This window comes from Pieris brassicae, chromosome 7 (assembly GCF_905147105.1).
Source record: "Pieris brassicae chromosome 7, ilPieBrab1.1, whole genome shotgun sequence".
In the NCBI taxonomy this organism is placed as follows: Eukaryota; Metazoa; Arthropoda; class Insecta; order Lepidoptera; family Pieridae; genus Pieris; species Pieris brassicae.
Window position 1 is genome coordinate 19,150,237 of NC_059671.1, and position 22,129 is coordinate 19,172,365.

At 34.6% G+C, this 22,129-nt stretch overlaps 1 protein-coding gene across 1 annotated transcript; it reads right to left on the reverse strand.

The window, feature by feature from the left end:
• Nucleotides 1-1,944: 1,944 nt before the first annotated feature.
• On the reverse strand, nt 1,945-20,172 carry LOC123712565 (proton-coupled folate transporter-like). Its single transcript, XM_045665730.1, has 7 exons — nt 19,201-20,172; nt 13,043-13,202; nt 10,201-10,302; nt 9,365-9,502; nt 8,871-8,954; nt 5,978-6,134; nt 1,945-2,538 (listed from the first exon to the last, which is right to left on the reverse strand). The coding sequence occupies exons 1-7, from the start codon at nt 19,978-19,980 to the stop codon at nt 2,466-2,468; spliced, it is 1,494 nt and encodes a 497-aa protein (XP_045521686.1). The 5' UTR covers nt 19,981-20,172; the 3' UTR covers nt 1,945-2,465.
• Nucleotides 20,173-22,129: the final 1,957 nt, after the last annotated feature.

The window sequence follows — 22,129 nt, forward strand, 5'->3', positions numbered from 1 at the left end:
TATGACTATAATTTCCGAACCTTAGGTTGCAAATATTATGTAGTGCGTTTTGTAAACACTTAACCGAGACAAAATATTATACGTAATTTTTTGTGGTTGGTTACTTGGCTGTTTAAGGTTGTCAAAAGTTTTATTTGAGGTACTTTTCGAAAATACATTTACTTCAGGGTTTCGTTTAAGTCGTGTATTTACAGTTTTAAACCAATGCGAGATTAAATACATAGTATGAAATATTAATTCTTTACAATAATTTTATATAAGATAACTCAAACGTTCGGTGGCTAAATTGATATGAAATGTGCCGCCGCCGGGGACACTCCCAGTACCGGGTACCGGGCACGCGAGTACGTTGCCGGTCTTTTAAAAATTGGTACACTACTTTCTAAATGGATTCTAAGTCATATGGGTTTGGATAAACCTCGGCCTGGTTTGGATAAACCTGGTTCCAAATAGCCGTGTTGCATAGCTGAAAAATGCTTAACAACATGCTCAGTTCTGGAATAATGGAAGTCGGTAATATGGTTGGAATTTCAAACTCTGCCCGAAGATGAAACATGAATAATTTGTATTGTAAATCAATTAGTTATTATCGTTTGTATATCGTGATAATTAAAATAAATAAAACATAAAAATAATCTGTTATCATGTAAACTATCATAGTGCAGTGTTGGCCTAGTGGCTTCAGCTTGCGATTCTCATCCCTGAGGTCGGAGGTTTGATCCCCAGCTGTGCACCAATGGATTTTATTTCTATTTGCGCTCGACCGGTGAAGGAAAACATCGTGAGGGATCCGGCTTGCCTTAGACTCAAAAAGTCGACGGCGTGCGTCAGGCAAAAGGCTGATCACCTACTTGCCTATTCGATTAACAAATGGTCATGAAACAGATACAGAAATCTGAGGCCCAGACCTAAAAAAGGTTGTATCGCCATTGATTTGATGCTGTAAACTATCATACGTACCCCTATTTCCATTGGTTTCGAACCTGTATCGGCTGGCCAAGGTCATTGACCCCTGACGGCAACCAACCTTTATATATATTCCTGTACAACCACAAAGTACATAAGTTTTTAAATTTATGATAATTGTATTATTATACCTTGTAATACAGGAAATAGACGACACCGAAAGTATACAAAAGTATATACCACAATCTTCTTACCCACGGAACTTTATGAGATTTTTAGATTTGTTTTGATGGGTTCGAAGATTTAAATGTAATAATGGTTAAGCATTTTCTTATCCTAAAGATGTCCTTGGAAACGAGTTTTCGATCTTTACCAAGTAACTCATGGTTCCAACAGAAATAAGTGCTGAAAAATGTTTTTTTTTTTATAAAACAAGGGTCTAACCCACACGGGCTTCGTCTGATGTTAAGCAATACCGCCGCCCATGGACACTCTCAATACCAGAGGGTTCGCGTGTGCATCAGCCCTTTAAGAATTGGTACGCTGTTTTCTCGAAGGACAGGGTTAGGTTCGGAAATTAGTAAGCAGCTGGTTCCACATAGTGGTGGTGTGCGGCAAAATCTGCACAGAGAACCAGGTACTTCAGAACCGCAATGACTTACAAGAGAAAGAGTATCACTCTAATTCCTAAATGCCGGAAACGCACTTGCAAACCTCCAGCTGTTGCAGGTGCCCATTGCTTAACACACCGCCTCGTTTCAGCTGTCCCGTAGAAATGGTCTAGTGACATTCATAAAACATCATGATTCCAATTGAATAAGTGAATTTGACTTCAAACTTTTGAAGATTCAATCCTTTGTGTTGTTTAGCTGTGTGTGTGAGCTATCGTAACTCGAAAACCGGTAATTCACTTTGGATTTTAGAAAGTGAGTTGACAAAAATGATTTATAAAATATTCTAATTTTACAGTGTGTAAATGTTTGGGTGTTATAAACAAAAGGTTATTTATAAAGGATATAAAGCAAAATTTATGTTTCATATGTTTATTTTAAATACAATTGTACTCGAGTGCTAAATCAATCTAAATTCGGAACTTCAATGATTTTAAGAATAAAAACGATTTCGCGCACGAGCGTCTTAAAAGTTAAAAGTAACTTAACTTAACCTCGACATCTAAATGGCGAATTTAAATGACACAAGTTAGAACGTAACATTGCGTAGAAAAGATAAAAAGGTTTTTGTGATTCAACAAAATCAATAATGAGAACATTATATTACGAAGAAAACTCATGAAATTTATTTGCTTAATAGTGTTTTGAAATGTTAAACTATTATTTCCTTAAAACTTTGTGACACACCCTCTGCCATATCTTACGTTTATTTAAACACCAAAAATTATTTATTCATTAATTTAAACGGGACAATTATAGACTATAACAATAAAAACGTTATGATCAAATGAAAACAATACTTTCATGACCTTACTTAGAATTATTTAGCGAAAAATTATTTTCATTTATTATTATAAGATAAAAAGTGAGCCATACAAATATTCCAACCTAAGCATCTTTGCTTACATTTTCGACCTCTTCAACCTGTTTGGCGTCCTTGCGTTGTTCGAAGTACATCCAACTGCAAAACATAAAAAAAATAATGTTTCTATACATATAATAAGTAGAGAGTTGATGCGCTGTGCAAATGTATTGAGCGACGTATCTCAAACACAAATCAAAGTTGAACCGGTATAATATACTGATCACCCACTTGCTAATAAGGAATAACTACCAAGAGGTTGACACAGAAATATTCAACTTGTGTATGTTGTACTAGTGTATTTGTGTGTTAATAAAAGCGCATATACAACTGTAAACATAGCCGAAGCTAGTAGCTTTATTGCTTTATTCAATATTATATGTGTTGTTCACCAAACATATCAAAATCTATATATATGCTATGTTTTGTGTTCTTTCGGGATGTACATTAATATTATATTTGCAAGTGTAAGTATACTATATTCATAATTTTAGATATATTTGGTTTGTTGATAGAGTTGTGTATTATGTATTAATTCATTTATTCTAACTTCGTTACCTTATACAAACCATACATATCAAAAACAGGTTACATAAGTGCCGAGGCAAGGGGCGGCCTTTTTAGCGATTTCTTACAGGCAATACTAAATGGAACAATAAAAAAGAAACACCTACAGAAGTGAATAACAATAACAAAAAAGAATACAAAATAATATAAGGTAAAAGAAATTACAATAATTACATCCCAATAGTACAGAAAACAAGGCATATCTTGTCAGTGCAGTCAAGGACAACTCAATGTTGAACTTAGCTACCATTTCACATTTATGCAAAGTAATAAAAAACAGCTACAAGACAAGTTTCACGAAATGGTTGAGTACCTACTAATTAAATTTAAATACAGATACTTAATGTAACGAGTAATGTAAATGTAGTACTCGATTAAAGGCTATTTTTATAGACTGGGGGCATAAGGCTCATCTGATGTTAAGTGGTACCGCCGCCCATCGATACTTAATGCAATAGGGCTCGCTAGTGTGTTGCCGGCCTTTTAAAAATTGGTACGCTTTCTCGGTGGGCCCTAAGACGAATTAGTACGGCAATACTCAGTGGGCAGCTAGTTCCACATAGTGGTTACAAAAACGCTCAGTTATCGAACGACGGACGTCGAGGTGATACTGGAATTTCGGATAATGCCTCGACGTCCGGTGATGAAACTCAGCAGCAGGTATTAATCCGAACATCTCTGAACACTCTTCATAGTAAGTGCGGAAGATATTGTTTAGAAATAAATGTATAAATATTACTCATAATAATTATTTTAATGTATTCTTTGTTGCAGCGCATTACCAGTTATTTAACAAGATCTTGGTTTCAAACGGCAGCGAGTCTATATTATCTATATTAGTATGTATTGTGACATCTAAACGGTTAGTCCAGCTTTCTCCAATAAACACTATTTGCAACTGGTTTCGTGAATGTAACCATTAGTGAATGGAAATACGAGGAATTGAATTTCTGATTATTTTCTAGAATCATTAAAATAACAGTTATTAAAATATTAATATAAAACTAATAAAGCCTTTCTAGCATCAAATTAAACTATAAATAAATTTAAATATACATTGTTAAAAAGTTAATTAATATGTTATTTGTTATAAATACCAATCAAAATCACTTTCATGCTTAATATAGAGAATATAATAGACTATAAGTAGTGTTATTGGACACTTACTTATAATAACAATCCTTTTTAGTAAATTAGGTTAGACTTCAATTACTTATTAGTCTTAAGTTAGGCTAGATCGTAATGTTCCGTTATGTCGTAGTGAAGACACATGTACATGAAAAATTAAAAAAAAATACTTTTATGCTTTAGTGGCTATCTCGCTCTTACATCTGAATTCTTCTTCTTTTAGTGCCTCTCCATTACTGGAGGTTACCCTGGTTATCCTGGATTTAACCATTATAATTAATTGAAGGAAGTGGTAACGGTCATGGCGAAACACGAGGCCCAGGCACGCAACTTTCCGTTAATTAATTATCTGCATAAGTTTTTTCGACATTCCAACTCGTTTAAGAACCTTCTTGTTACAGACATTCTGGATCCAGCTTATACGACGATAGCACCACATCTCAAATGCTTCTAAGCTTTGGCACGTATCTTCTTTAATTTGCAATTGAATTACTAACACCAATGAAAATATTGATATATGTTTAATGTTTAAGATATATAGTTTGCTATTTGCTTGTGTTTGATTTTTTCCTTGCTATCTTGAAATTGTTATGTTCTAATATAATTGATGCGTGAACAGCTTACTATAGAAATTATGGAATGTCACACAACGAGATGTGAGAGCTGTGCTGGCCTAGTGGCTTCAGCGGGCGACTCTCATCCCTGTGGTCGTAGGTTCGATCCCCGGCTGTGCATCAATGGATTTTCTTTCTAAGTGCGCATTTAACATTAGCTCGAACGGTGAAGGAAAACATCGTGTGGAAACCGGCTGGTTTTAGACCCAAAAAGTCAACGGCGTGCGTCAGGCACAGAAGGCTGATCAACTACTTGCCTATTAGATTAACAAATTAACATGAAATAGATACAGAAACCTGAAGCCCAGACCTATAAAGGTTGTAGCGCCATTGATTTTTTAAAAAAATATAATTGATGTGTTTAATTAAGTCATATTTTCTTGTATAAGCGTATATGATGGTTAAAGACTTTAGAAAATAAATAAAACATCTCGTCTTTTGTTCATTTTCAATTGTGTCAGTCAAATCTAACACAATTTGTTTATAAGTAAAACATATTGCCAGAAAAGTCTTTCACTGGGATTCGAAGCTCACGTCACTGTTGTATGTGTATTACACGTCCTGCATATCTATTCGGACATAGGAAAATATTGTTATCATTTATCATAAATAAACTGGCGAGTGTCAATGTCCTTATGTCCCCAAAACAAATATCACCTAAATTAATATTGACAAATAGTTAAATGAATATTTCGAGACAAATAATAGACAATGTACTTGAGCGAGTATTTTAAACAATAATTTGTATTAAACATTGACATATTTATTACTTGATAATTAAAAATACAGTTATATACACGCAAGAAGAAAGTTATAAAAACGAATTAATCTAAAGATATTGACCAAATTTGTCGGGAATTATGCCACGATCGGTATGTACTGTATGACTTTCTACAAAGATAGCGTTGGACTGATGTATGCGTAAAGTATAATATTAGTATTATTTTGTACAAGGAACAAAATAATACTTATTAAAATAAACATTTTTCGTTTCCATAATTATACTACAGTACAGTAGAGGTTCCATTTGATGATAATGAGTCTATATTCACATTTAAACTATATTTAATATGATGAATATTGTGTAAGAAGCTGGTTGTTAATTAACACCAAATTAAATATACTACTACGGTTCGATTGAAATGTTTAAAGTCTCTATTCATCTTAGTGTAAACACAATTCGATTTAAAGAGACGAAATGGTACTTTTGTTATAGTTGATAATCTTACCCAAATATAGCGACAGCGGGCACAGTCATAGCAGCTCCAAGGAGAAACACAGCCCCCGGAAGAACGGTCAGCGTTGCCATATAGACTCGGGAGTATAGTGGACCATACACCAAAGGCATCATGGCTTCTGCGAGCCCGAATAAAGAATTCACTTTACCTGAAATAAAATAATATTTGCGCTATATGCATACTAAGATTAAAAAAACTGAAGCTTATGTCTAAAGGCGGTAATCTCACCAACTACTGATCCGATATGAAACACTCTTTCGTGTTTGATTGCTCATTTAATAATAAAAGCCAGACCAAAATACCTTATGGAAATTTTAGGATCTAATTTCTTCAAATGACAGTAAGGTCTAATATGTCATTGTATCATCTGTCAAAGTGTGAGGTCAATTCGATTGTACGTTTTCCAATTCTTGCATGTGTACGTTTGAATGCAGAAAACAATTAAAAGCCAGTTAAGAAAAGTTATTGACAATATAACAAGTATTTGTCGGAAAGTCTGAGAAAGCTCTATGAATAATATGTCCAATGTCATGAATGAAGCCTCTAAATTTAGTTTGTTATCGTAACATTTTATTAATAAGCGCTTTTAAAGAAGATTTGAATATGGCTAAGGTGCGTTATATTCTTCTTCTATCCGTCTTTATTTTATGCGTATATATAGGAAGCCTTACAGAAATAACAGACATCGTGAGTCAAGAGAGTATAGTGGAAATGGGCCGGTCTCATTGCCCGCGTTTGTGTTCACAGATGGGTTAAAAAGATAGCTTTGGAATAGCCCAAGAAAAAAGAGAGGAAGCACACCACAAAACTGAGAAGATAAAAGAGATAGAAATATTGGAAAATGGTAGTTAAGATGAGAGACATGTACTAGTATTCAATAAAATATAACATCCATTTATTGTAGTCTTTTTACTCGCCTATTTTTACTTTATTTATGACACTAAATATGGTCATGTACCAATGTGCCCGCAAAGCAGGTTATTTTAATTGTACTGGTCGGGCTTTACATAACATTATGCAATAACCAAATTAATGGGTAGAACAGTATGGCACAGTAAAGTATAGAAATTTAGAAGTGAAAGTTTGCGGAAAATAATAAACGGCTCAGATATTAGTATTTGTTATAACTTTGATTTTGTTCCCTTTGGAGTGGAGACTCTTGGGCCGTGGGTGCACGATCGCTTATTAAAGATTTTAGTTGGCGCCTGGTATACACTCCAGAGCTGGTGTTTTCAACGAATAAGTATCGCAATACAGCGAGGAAATGCTGCCAGTCTTAAAGGTACACTGCCACGGGGACCAAACTTTTTAAATTTGCTCAAACCTTCTATAATTTATTTATTTGTTAACACTCCGTTGCACATAATACAAAACGTGAACACAATTAAATAAAAAGGAGGGCAACTATTACACATAGTTGTTGAGACAAAATTAAATAAACAAACTTAAACTAAAAAATGGATACATGAAAAATAAAAAGTAAATAGAGTACAAATTAATTTTTAATTAAGAATGTTCTAAATTCTTGGTTATATTAAGTTTTCATAATGATAATATTAAATAAAATATATTTTTATTAAGTATCTTTAAGATCCAAGGTGATAGAAATCAATCGCTACAAATACAATTAAAAATCTATTTAATTTAATGCAAGAATTATCTTTGCTTATTAATATTTTAGATTCACGTTATACAATTTACAAACAATTGTATTTACTATTGTTCAATGCCTTATTGATATGATTTGTGCATGACAAGGGCCGTTGTCTTTCAAGGCATTCTATTACGTATACAGTACTATTTTTGTTAATAGTCATATAAAAAATCTATGTTTATAAATATAATAAATAGATCAGTGCCGCATCAAACTTTTTAGGTCTGAGTCTCAGATTTCTGTATTTGTTTTTTTGCGCACATAGACAGAAAGTCCATTGGTGCACAGCAGAAGATCGAACCTACAACCTGATGGATGAGAGTCGCACGTTGAAGCCACTAGGCCAACACTGCCCATATAAATGTTATAAATAAAAAGAACTGGCGATAAACTTTTGTCCACTCTTTATCGCCTAGCTTTTTACAAAATGATTGCAAGGTGCATCCATTACACCATGCTCTATTAAAGCTATTTATTAATAATATAATGGGAATAGTGTTGGGCTATCGGGCCACTCAACCCAGAGGTAGTAGGTTCGTAAGAAAATAGGTGAATCGGGGCCTATAGACGGCGTGTACCTACTTGCCTATTAGAAAATTTAAATTTCAAGATACAGATAGAGAAACTCAAAAACCCAAGGGATGTAGCGTAATTCGTCTTTTTATTTTCAATATTTAAAAAATATAAATAAACTTTATCTCTATCTCTGTCTCTATCATTATATATATAGTTACTGTGTTTTTATATGTAGATGTAGATATATTTATATAACCGCAAGTAAAAGCGAGATTGCCTGTGCCTACTCTTCCTGTTACCGTCATATTGGTTTCATTAGAAGTTTTACAATAGGAGTTGTAGAAAGTAAACTAAAAATCTGTTGTATGGTCCATTCACTATAACCTCACATTGAGAGAATGTTCAGTATTTTTGTTGACTATATGTAGTTTAGTACATTTTATATAGAACCGGATCACCTGATGTCAAATGATACCACCACCCGTGGACTCACTCGGAGAAGGCTCGCAAGTGTGCTACCGGCCTTTTAATTAGTACGGTTTGTTCTTAAAGAACCTTATGTCGAATGACTTCGGGAACAGCTCACAGTGGTTGTACGTGAACTCAGTACGTGAGGGTGATACGGATGGAATTTCGTATTAACCTGGACCTCCGATTTTTGAACGTCTAGTATTAAAAATGCCTTATAACGAAAGTATTCTAATAGTCACTTACCCAACTCTTCGCTTGTCACAAGTTTTGATGCAATGGACCTCATAGCTATAAACGACGTCCCGTTGAATATTTCAACTAACGGCGCTAAAAGGAGAAATAATACTAATAATATAAAAGTAATTTATTATAATTAAACCTATAATACTTATCAATAGTTTGTAACTAAGTGGATATCTAAAAAAACTACTCAAGCTATTTAGATTTTTATTAAAGATTATAGAACTATTGAAACGCTTAGGAAAGAGCTAAATTTAATATTAAATCTATCATTACAATACTATCAAAAATATTCAAAATTACCACGGCCCAATTATTAAGATTTATTTTGACTATTTATTTGTGTTTTTAAACATATACTAACATCATCCATGTAATATGTATAGTATGACGCGGAACCTCACAGCACATTCCACCATTTCATTAAAGAATTTTGATTTGACGACTATATCGCAATGGCGGTAAACATAATTTCTTATAAATGATTATGAGCTTACCAATATAAATTTCGGTGGTAGTGGTAGCAAAGGCGAAGATAAAAGATGCGAGGATTTTGCTGGTACAAGAAATGATGCCCACCACAGAGTCATCCAACTTCATGAAATCGCTGAAGATGCTGATAGAGAATAGAGTTCCTGAAATTATAACATTTTGTAATTAATTAATTATATTAGTTTGAACAACGAAATACAATAGAAACTAATTGGAACCGTACCATCAACCAAACAAAGGTGTCTTTTACGAGAAGTAAAGAATTTTGCAGACCATAATGATGGGCAAAATTGTAAATGTAATCCTGATGAACATCAAATGGATAAAGAATATCCGACAGTGGATGGGATTCAAGGCAGTGGAATGATTGTTTAAATTGGCAATGAACAAGATTTCAGAGAATGACTGCCGACAGTATTGGGAGAGGCACCTCAAGAGAGAGCAAAATACAACAATAAAACAACAGACAAAACATAAATAGCTATAAGGTATATGTATTAAGACTAATTATCGGGAAACGATGTACAAAAAATATGCTTTAAGCTTTCTTGATTTTTTTCATTTCTTCGTGACAATCAAAAAATATTGTATTAAACTTTATATAAGTTTCGTGATTTCAAATGTAAAAAGATTTAAAGAGAGGTTTAAAGAAACGAAGTAATAAATCCTAAGGAACAAAACGCCTGTAGATATTTGTATGCAAAAATTTACGTCTATAGTGGCATCATTTTCGAAAGTATTTTCACAATTTCGTTTCTGAAAGTATGTATATGTGTTTCAAGGAAAGTGTTTAAAACGTGTCTATATGTATAGATTTACTATGATTTATAATATGACTTACCAACTAAATTAGTTATGATACTATACGTGCAGAACATGCTGAATTGCACCTCGTCCCAGTTGAATCTGTATCGCATGAAGAGATAAAGCACGTTCATCTCACCTACAAAAGAATTACGCTAGTCATTAGTAATAGACACAAATTGTCTTACTAAGCGCTAAGTTTCTATCCAAACACTCCTTCGAAGATCTTAACCCTTTGGTGAAACAATTTCACAGGCTCGCATTTCGTCTGGTCAAACGAAAATCACAACGAGATGAATGTTTGTGATTGGACTAGAGATGCTCTAAAAAAATCACAGACGATTCGTCTTTTGTTTTGAGTCAAGATAAGACTTTTTTATTACTTTGTTTTACTGTATAAAATCATTACTTAAAAGGTTAACTATGTATTGAACACTTTGGTTTTTGTTTTTGAAATGACATGGGAGAGTTAAGTGATACCGCTGCCTATAAACACTTACATTGCCAGCCTTATACAAATCGGTACACTCTTGAAAGACTCCAAGTGGCATTGATTTGGAAATACTTCAGTGCTGGTCCTACAATTTATAAGTGCTAACCACAGACAGTGATACATCTCATTACAGAATGTCCTATATTTGGAGCCTTCAGGTGTCATCTCGAGCAACAAATCGATACAAAGATAACAACTGAGCAATTAACCGAAATATTAAGAAACTTCAGATCGCAACTGGAACATTTCTGCAGTAAGGTGGTGAGATGTGTCACTCACTGAAACAAGAGCATAGCAGAGCCCACTAGCCCATGAATATAAAGTAGAAATATGTTGTAATATATATATATATACTTGTATATATGGATATATATTACGAAATTTCTTAGTGTATGTATATACGGACCACAAGCGTTGGGGATACTGGAAAATCTATATTTAAAAAAAAACCACAGACTTATGTATATCATTTAATAATGTTACTTTATCAGACTATACCTGATACATGTTGGTTAAGACATACGGTGTCTTCGCGATGATTCCCGCTACAGTACGCACGTGGTCATATTGAAAGATATTTAGTTAAAGCATAGACGATATACAAAAATCCCAGGGCACATTTTAGCATTGCTCAATCAACATTAACGCCTACAGAAATATAAAAAAATATCTCATAGTATTAAATTACTAATCACGTACATAAGTAGTATTTCCCGGTAAATACATGATTCAAGAGAATTGTTTCAAAGATTAAAGCATCCTCTAATTTTCCACTTACAGCCATATTTGAAGTTTGAGAGATCATATAATTATAATAATAGTACTGAAATTTAGATTTTAATGGATACAGACGAAAAACCGAAACTACAGCGTTGACGCTACGCTGACGTACGACAGGAGTTAAATTCTGCGAAGATGTTCTTGTTTGAAATTTTATATCAATGAGCTATGGGTTAGGCCCGTTTCTTTGGGCATTACTATTTATTTTATAAATATAAAAAAAAATCAATGGCGCTACAACCTTTTTAGGCTTGGGCCTCAGATTTCTGTATCTGTTTCATGATAATTTGTTAATCTAATAGGCCTTCTGTGCCTGAGACACGCCGTTGACTTTTTGGGTCTAAAGCCAGCCGGTTTCTTCACGATGTTTTTCTTCACCGTTCGAGCGAATGTTAAATGCGCACATAGAAAGAAAGTCCATTGGCGTACAGCCGGTGATCGAACCTTCGACCTCAGCGATGAGAGTCGCACGCAAAAGCCACTAGGACAACACCGCAATAAGTATTGTAAATAAACCTAATTTACTAAAAAGGATATTTAATCTAAGAATGTGTCCTGCACCACTTACAGTCCATTAAAGGATCTTACTCTGTTCTTAGTGTTATTTATACTTGGTGTATACTACAACTAACGTGCAATCACATTAATTCACTAATTCAAATGATTTTCTTTATTTATTATAAAGTTTAAGCAACGATGAAGCTTTATATGTTTACTTTGCTACATTTTATGTTTGAACAAATAGGTGATAAATAAAAGAGAAGAAAAACAAAACGTTAAATCCTTATTAACTTTTTATGTCGATTTAAATTTAACAAGCGCCTAATTGGAGACCTAAAAGCTAGCGCCTTTGACACGGAGTATTCGCATCGCGATTCAGCGAGGCAACACTGTTGCTAGCATGTGTATTTTGTCTTGAGGACTATATTTTTATTTGATTATTTTAATTACTTTTTCGATTAAAAAGTAAAAAAAAAAGTGCCGCTACAACCTTTTCAGGTCTGGGCCACAGATTTCTGGATCTGTTTCATAATCATTTGTCAATCTAATAGCCAAGTAGGTAATCATCTTCCAGCTTCCTTTTTGGGTCTAAAGCAAGCCGGTTTCCTCACGATGTTTTCCTTCACCGTTCGAGCGAAAGTTAAATGAGCACATAGAAAGAAAGAGTTTAGTGCAGAGCCGGGGATCAAACCTATGACCTCAGGAATGACAGTCGCACGCTGAAGTCACTAGGTAAACTCTACTCATTTCTTTACTTTTTCGATTATTCGTTATAATTATAAAAGTAAATATAGTTTAATTTTTTTTTTTTAAATAAAATAGGGGGCAAACGGGCAGGAGGTCCACCTGATGTTAAGTTATACCGCCGCCCATGGACACTCTCAATGACAGAGGCTTCGCGAGTGCGTTGCCGGCCTTTTAAGAATTTGTACGCTCTTTTCTTGAAGGACCCTAAGTCGAATTGGTTCGGAAATACTTCAGTGGGCAGCTGGTTCCACCGGTGGTGCGCGGCAAAAATTTCTTATTACTTTAAAATACAGTTTACTCTAGTGATGTTGATCACGAAATTTATCATTCGCGATATGTTAATTTGAACCCAACTTACCATGGAGAGGTCCGAATATAACGCAAACCACAACGATGAGCAAGGAGACTCGCAGCCTTCTGCGGCGAGGTCCACTTCTGAAGGCCACTGTGAGGGTCTCCCGTACGTGACCAACGTCGAAGAATGAACAGATCCATCCCCGACAACCTACAGGCTGCACCTGGAACCATTACAGAGCTATGAATTTCTAGTATGACCGAATATGTTTATTACATTCTTACTACTACGTAATACTCAAAATCGAAAACGATTTTTTGTACCTAGACAATTCGTCTATTCTAGTGTTAAAAACATGATATCTGGAATGTAGATTACGCTATGGTTATGCACGGGATCAAACAATTTATCCATTCCTGTTTGACCATTTCCGAAAATATGTTTTTTATATTCCCTTATTGAAAAAAATACGAACCAAACCATAAATCCAGAGATTTATTTTCTTAAATAATGTATATAATAGACAATATATTTTTATATTGGGTTAACCCCCGTTAAAGTAGAGACCGTAACGGTACAAGTGCATAGGCACTTATCAAAAATAAGCCTGGCAGACCCCAAAACTGGAGATTTCCTCCTACACAGTACCGCAATTCTGCAAGGAAATGCAGCATGAAGGGTACTCTGCCACTGGGACCAATCTTTTCAATTTTTTTTAATGATTTATTTTTTATTAGCGGCCTGACATCTACACAAGGACAATTTGTTATTTTTTTATTTCTTAATAACTAGATACATAAAATTGACTTTTTTCTCATACTACATTTTATTACATTTAGTAAAAGTCAAAATTTTCGAAGAATTTTAGAAATAGTTTTTGAGGTCAATCTTTCATGTTAGTATAGAAATCGTATACATTAGAACACTAACAACTTCTCTAAGCGGCTAAATAAGTCATTCTGAGTTAAACAAGCAAAAGTTTTTTTTTTAATGAAGAATCATTGAAAAAATGTCATTCGGTTAAATTAATGGTATTGTATATTTAATTAATGATTGTGGTAAGGACTGTGGTAAGGAGTGGGCGACAACTTATAACTGTATTGATTATAGGCGTAAAAGATTTTGTTTTTATTTATTTATTGTTCAATTACTTTTGAAAAGGGCAAATATATTTCTACCAAAATAGCTTAGTTGAAAGTTGACTCTAAAATCATAACAAAAACAATAGAACCAGCCTTGACGAGGTTTTAAAAGTTTTTCTATTTGAAATGCAGAATTTGATTATAAAATGCAATAACACAATCGTTTTAAAAATAAGGCAAGTTTCTTTTGGCATTTTCCAAACTGTATCTATATATAATCTCAAGAGCAGTATTGTTGTGGGCCAAATGGCTTGATTGTACGCCTTCCAACCCTGAGGCCGGGCGTTCGCATCATGGCTCTGATGAAAAATTTCAGGAGAAAACCGTCATGCTTTAAACCGTGGTATAAGTACCAAATAGGAGAGACAGTACCTACAAGAGAGATGCCGAAACTGAACTGATTTCTGGCACGATTTGATCAAGGGGCCAGTTGGGGCAGAGTGGATTTTTTTTTTGTGAAAGAAGGAGCTTTTTTATCGAATTATTGTGAAAGAGTTCAAGAGTTTTAACAATAAAATTCGCTTCTATCGATTAACGCTAATTAATACGAATAAAATCATCAAGAAATCGTAAATTCATTTTCACATTCCACTAACACTGGCAAATCAATAAACTGGATAAGACATTGTAATTTAGACACCTCTCTGAACCTCGTGCTCCCCTCGAATTTGCGTAGTGGGCAATTTATCACTTTAGACATAGGACCGAGTACGCGAGAATGATGAATGATTCGAGTACTAAACCTAAGCTTCCTATTAACATTGTCTCACGATTGATTCCGTGTCACTTGTGAGACGTATAATGGCGTTCCTGGATTTAAGATTTGATAGCAGTGTTCTCAATCAAGGTCGTATCCTCGGTACCATATTTTTATTACTTTATATTAATTTGTTTGGGATAATTTATTGCAATCCTTAGATATTAAATATGAAGACAAATAAGTATGCTGTGGGCTACTTAAGTACTTTTCACGTTAGTCTACCAATTGAGATGGTTGCTGAAAATAAGTTATTCATTATGGTTCTATGTAAATTGACTAAAATATAACGATGTTTGCAAAAAATATTGACAAATTAGGCCTTCGCGGTAGCTGCTACAGAAACAAAATAAGATAAAAAACAAACTTCTATGAAAATTTCAATAAACAATATCGAAAATACTTCATGTACGTTCCTTCCTGTACAATTACTTTCCGTACGTTTTTATAGAACAGGGGAAATGGGTAAGAGGCTCACCGGACGTTAAGTCATACCGTATGGACATTGAAGCTCGCGAATGCGTTGCCGGCCTGTTAATAAATAGACATTAAATAGAGTATACTGAATATCTAAAAGGAAATTTCGATGTTTTTCTGCGTTATTATACAAGCTAGTAGCTTTAACTATAACTAATTCGGCTTCTCACATTTAAAGTAAATTCTGAACATCACTAAAAAAAAATCTATATCATATACATAATGTATTGTATTTTCTCTTAATGCTTCGTTTTGATTGCTTTATTATAAATTAGATGCCAATTAGTAAAAGTTTAATCAAAATATTTCTTAGACTAGCAATTAATTTCAATATATAGATCAAATTTATTAGGTTTCACAACAAACATATTATAATTTTGATTGGCAAAATGTCAAAAATATTTTAGTCATTAAGAATAACACTTTTTGAACGGGTTAAAGCTATGAATTATTATTAAAATTTATAATTATTTACATAATTCTAAATTTTTCCGACGTTTCGCGTCCTTTTCAGCGTGCGAGGTCTGTTGAAGGTGTGTTGTGAAAAAAGTGTTTTTCTTAATGTGTAAAAGCTATTTTAACAAAAGACAATACTATTTTAGTCATTTTCAATTAAAATCACGTTAATTAGCCTTTCCTAATGTGGGAATGGGTGGTGACATGGCAAGAGGAACAGAAAGGTGGAGCGGCGGGATTTAGACGAGGTACACAGATATTTAAAAAAAATGAGATTATATATATTTACCTCTATTCTATACATCTTTTTAATAAAATTTTAATATAAAATATAAACTGCCCACTGAATAAAAATAGTATTTCCGAAATTCAACTTAGGGTCCTTCAAGAAAAGACCGTACCAATTCTTGAAAGGCCGGCAACGCACTAGCGAGCCTTCTGGCAATGTTAGTGTCCATGTATCACTTAACATCAAATGAGCATTCTATCCGTTTGCCTCCTATTATAAAAAATACAATTATATACATATTTAATCCATAGTTTGACTATGCGTAATCCAATAAATTCGAGGGCTCTAGTATCATCCCAAAATTCCCGCCTAGTAATATTAATTTAATAAATTGTCGGACTGACACGTAACCACAGGCGGTAGGAACATAATTGATCGTTAATACCTCAAAACAAAATAATGAAACTTTATTTTATTCTTTTCTAATTCTTATTAATATTTAAAACTAGCGGACCCGACATACGTTGTCCTGTCTTAACTATGAATATTGATTTCGAATTGGTGTAATTAACTAAAAATGCTTTATGATATACGAGTTTCTTTGTTTGTTTTTCTGGCGCGTATATAAATAGTTTTGTTGGTATTCCGACATGGGAACAGGCGACGTATAACACGCCATGAGAAAAACATAATTTTTCAAGATTAATGCCACAAACAATTAGCGACTGTAATTATTTTATATGCATTTTATCAATATAATAACTCCGATCGAAGCATCTTTGTCAATGTTATGTCAAACGCCATACGAAAAAGTTTTGTAAAAGCGCTGTGCACTGAAAAAAAATTTTTGCAATCGTAACAAAAGTAATGATTACTTAATATGGTGGTTAAGTATCCTTAAATTTCCTAAATTTCCGCGCAATTTTCTTATTTTTTTTCTTTCATACGAACCTTCTCCTGACAATAACAAACACAAGAAAATTAGCGAAATCGGATCTAGCGGTTCAGGCGTGATGCCGTGACGGGGGATGCATTTAACTACTTATAAGTATTTGTATTGAATTTATTTTAGTTGAGAGGATTTGCTTGGACTAGTAACTGCAGCTGAGCTTTATTATCAGACGTCAAGGCGAAATACAAAATACCATTCATATCCCCACGTCTACGACGAATTAAGTGTTTCTTACTGCAGTTTTCGCCACGCAACACCACTATGTGGAACCAGCTGCCCACTGCCGGCAACGCACCTTGAGCCTTCTGCTCTGTGAGTGTCCATAGGCAGCGGTATCACTTAATTGTGTGTTACTAGCATGCCCCGGCATGAGCAAATAAATTCCGCGTAGTAGTATTTGCGATTACCGCCATGTCTGTTAGCGTTCTAATAGATATTAGACATGTCATAGACCTGTTTTTACATAACATAAAAGTTAGATATATCCTGTCGCTGAATCTCCTGTTTGATCATACAACTACACAGCACAACCATATACTATCCTGCTGAACCGTGACTTTTGTAATTCTTTTATAAGACTTCTTTTGGGTTCCAATGTATGAGATTATCTCTAAGTTTTGGGTTTGTTTTTTTTTGTTTTTGTATTATTTTATATTTAAGTTTGATAATTCTATAATTCAGTGTCACTTGTAATTTTGTTTTTGCACTTCTTGCGCTTTACCCTTTATACTTTTTTTAGTCCTTACTAGGGTTGCCTGGAAGAGATCGCTTGCTAGCGATAAGGCTGCCCGTCGCATTCCTTTTAACATTGATGGTATTTGCTTTTCTTTTAATGTAACAATGCATACATAAATAAACACAAAGTTCTACAAGTTTTCTTTAGATTTCAATCCATTATTTCCTGCATTGGACCGATTGTTCTTCAATTACTTTGCAAATCAGATATCCAAGAAAAAGTTTTTTAATTTCTGGGTGAATTAACCCCTATGAAAAGAAATTAAAAAACTTACTAAGTCTATAAGTAAACGAATTTTCAAAACTGGTTCATTGGATCAAACCCCCTACAATCTAATTATCTCTTTATAATATTATATGTGTAATGCTTTACTTTGTTGGCCTAGTGGCTTCACCATGCGACTCTCATCCCTGAGGTCGTTGGTTCGGTGGTTATGGTTATGGTTCCAAATCGGTGCACCGATGGACTTTCTTTCTATTTAACATTCGCTCGAACGGTAAATTAAAACATAGTGAGGAAACCTTAGACCCAAAAAGTGCAAGGCGTGCGTCAGGCACAGAAGGCCGACCACCTATTTGCCTATTAGATTAACAAGTGACCATGAAACACGGTTGTAACTATTGATTTAATTCTCTACTTTACACGTATGTATTCAGAGAATTGTAATTAAATTTAATAAATGATATGCTTCATATTCCAAGACTTACATCAAAGTACGAAATTGATGCCTTTTCGATATAAAACTTTACAGAGCAAAAATGGATTAAGACATTTTGATACTACATCACGTTATTCGTTGTTTCATAGTCCTTAGTAAGTGCTATAAGACTATTAATGAACTTATTTACTAATAACAATATATATGATTATATATATACTAATGGCGCTGCACACTTGTAGGTTTCTGATTTCTTTTATGTTCCGTTATCAATGTTCAGTGCCTGACACACACCATCGACTGTTTTGGTTCTAAGGTGCGCCGGTTTCCTTCCGGTGTTTTGCTTCATTGTACGAGCGAGAGTTAAATTCTCACATAGACAGAAAGTCCATTGGTGCACAGTCGGAGATCGAGCCTACGACTCCAGAGATTGACGCATCATCACTGGGCCAACACTAATTAGTAACATTTTTTTATGTAATAGCAGGCAAACGGGCACCTAACGTTAAGTGATACGGCCGCCCATGAACACTCACATTTCAAGAATTGGAACGCTCCTTTCTTGAAGGTCCCTAAGTCGAATTGGTTCGGAAATACTTCAGTGGGCAGCTGGTTCCACATAGTGGTGGTGCGTGGCAAAAACTGCCTCAGAAAACGCTCAGTCGTGGAACGACGGACATCGTGATGATACGGTGTTTTGTATTATGCCTTGACGTCCGATAATGAAACTCAGCTGCAGACCAAACAACATAATAATAATAATAATGGCTATATCTATTCTTTAATTATCAAATAGTAGATTAAATAAACTTACCCGCTGTCGTTCGTGTGAAAAATCAGGATCCTTTAATCGGACATATCCATAAATAAAACTTGCCACATACAACACATTTGATATCATAAATATGCCATAATATCCGATTTTTTGCAATAGAATACCACTAAGTGACATGCCAATTGGTATTCCAAGGGACATGCACAAATTTGCCACTCCTACTCTAAATGTCCTCATCTCTTTCGTGGTCACATCACCGATGTAACTGAACACACCCACGCAGACCGTTATCCAACCACCAGTCAACGATGGAAACAGATCTGAAAGAGCCGTTATCTCCAATGGCAACTCGTAGAAGAAGTAGGTATTCAATATAAAGCATGTGCAGCATAAAACCTCTCCAACTATCGGTAGAAGAATACACGCTTTCCTTTTTCCAGTCTTATCGCTCCATGAGCCTACGAAAAGTACTAAAATGCAAGGAAACGCTGTCTGCACTATGTTCTTCCACGCTTGAACTGATGCTGTCAACTTCTGCACCTCCGATTCTTCGGTTGTATAGTTTTCTGTCTGTCGTCTGTTTAATGCTGAGCATACTTCATCACTGTAACCCAAATTCACACGACAGGCCTTTTCTAAATTCAAATTTTGGACAGCAAGCCCCGAAAACACGTTGGACATTATATAACATGCTATAATAGGTTCTACTGTTATGTTGGATCGTATAGAGAGTAGTTTTTCTTTAACACTCGACGCTTTAGACTTCTCCTTTGCTTCTTCCGGTCCATGTTTTTCGGCGTTAACACTAATTCCATTCATGATTCCAATGGTATGATTTAGTCGACCATGATTGTTATCACACGACGCTATGTGTTAAAGTTTTGATATTGTGAACGTTTTATCTCAGTATGAGGACTGAGTCTTCTTTTCTTGACTTGATTGAACGGATACGCGTTCGAGTGGTGCCATTTACCAATTTGTTGATATAGTGTGAGGCAGTGTCAGCAGAGCGGCTGTGACCGCGGGACTGTGTAGACAGCGCGCTCGCAACCTTGCTCGAACCACCGATTATCCCATTAGCCCAATGCCTGTTATTGTAAAACAGTAGGTGGATATTATACACGGTCAAGGTACTCTGTGTTTGCAGAACATGACACGTCGACATTTTACCTCTGTCTTCAACTTCTGTGTAGCATTTTAATTCATTCGCAAACCATTTTGGCGAAACCATTTAGTTTTGTCGATTTCTTAGTGCTAAGGTTACTATTCATAGAATATTAACTTTTGGTTTTAATAATAAAATTTCAGCCACAAATCGGACACGTAATTTATGAAAAATTGCAACACTTTTTGCTCGAAATGTAATTAACAATCGTTTCATATATGAAAATATTGCTCTGTATTAAAATAAAAACCGCATTGTGATCTGTTTCAATCGCAGGCAATAAATCAGTAACGTATACTAGTCAAACACAATACCATTATCAGAGAATTTTTCAACCAAAATGTTCACGAATATACTAAGGTCAGTTTCGAAAATTACTGGCTTTATTTATAGTAGAAATAAAAATAATATGTAAATGCTGATATATTACTTTAGTGTAGTGAACTTGGCGAACTCTGAAGGCCTTAAGGGTATATGAAGGGCCTGATGTGTTAGTGTTTAGGATCTTTCTACCCCTCTGAATAGGTTGAGACGGTTTTGAGTGTAGACCTCACCCACATACCCCGCGTTCAGCCTGCGTAAGCGCATAAAAAAATCATCAGTTTAAAAATTTATTTTGCATGCTCGATTTGTTTCACACTGAAGGGTGAGTAAACTTTCCATCTCAAATATGTTATAGAGTCGCAAGCTAATTATACAAGTTCATAAAACGAAAGCCTTTCGATTTGTTAAAAAAAATTAGGATATCCGGATAATGTATTACATATTTGATATAGATTTTGCATTAAATTATATTTCTAAGCAAATTGGATTATTTATATGATCCCTATGTGTAACGTACGTGTATGTCATGTTTGCCTTTAAGTGCTTGTCACATTAATAATTGTTTTTTGTGGTTTTTACCAATGTATTAGTGTGCCGAGTGTTGGCAAGCTTTTATCAATAAAATGAAGTACGAGAACAACTTATTTCAATAACTCCCCAGGTCCAGAAATCTGCCCAAAAAAAAAATAGAAGAATGGCTTGGTTTTTTTTTTCTTAACCTACATAGTGATAATAAAATAATTAAAAATTGCATTAAAATAGATACTCTTGGGCCGTGCACAGGCGCTAATTAAATATTTAAGTTGGCGCCTGATAGATAATACCGGTGACCCCAGATCTGGTGCTTTCATCGCTCAACGAAAATCACAATACAGCGAGAAAATGCTGCCAGCCTTAAATGTACACTGTCAAAGGGATCAAACTTTCTAAATTAAATTAAAACTAGTCGTCCGATGATTTAAGTCAATTTCAGGTATTAATCCGAACAACTCCTCTAAACACTCTCCATGATAAATGCGGTATAAGGTGCTGTGAGATTCCATACATCTACGCAACGCCAAGGCACAAGGAAAGGGTCTTCGCCGATTCGAATCGATCTTCGTTGAATATTGGACAAGTGGAAGGAGCTGGTACTGGGGCCGAATTTGGGCTTTATAGAGTCGCAAGCGGTGGCCCGGAGTGAAGTACCCACTCACCTGCTGAACACAAAAAAGCTTCTTAGAGGCTAACTTAGCCTTCCTTTCCGTAAAACTAGGCTAGCTGAGGCTTTAAGGCTTTGTCTTCGAAGTTTCGTGTCTTTTACCGGTGTTTCCAAAAAAATATTACAATTGCATATGTATTTTTTTAAATACTTTTACCTAATTAAAATCTGTTTGGTCAATATCAGATCAAACCCACTCTGGTTGCTTGTCATTAGCGAAATGACATTAGAAATGACAGCAATAAACTCAAAATATTTCGAACGTTTCAATGAATAAT

What these genes read in the sequence shown, in the direction of transcription:
- LOC123712565 (XM_045665730.1), bottom strand. Translation starts at nt 19,980, where the DNA reads ATGAATGGAATTAGTGTTAACGCCGAAAAACATGGACCGGAAGAAGCA. An exon ending in TGTGACAAGCGAAGAGTTGG is followed by an intron (nt 6,135 to 8,870) that starts GTAAGTGACTAT and finishes ATTTTATTTCAG; the next exon opens with GTAAAGTGAATTCTTTATTC. An exon ending in CCCGCTGTCGCTATATTTGG is followed by an intron (nt 2,539 to 5,977) that starts GTAAGATTATCA and finishes TATGTTTTGCAG; the next exon opens with TTGGATGTACTTCGAACAAC.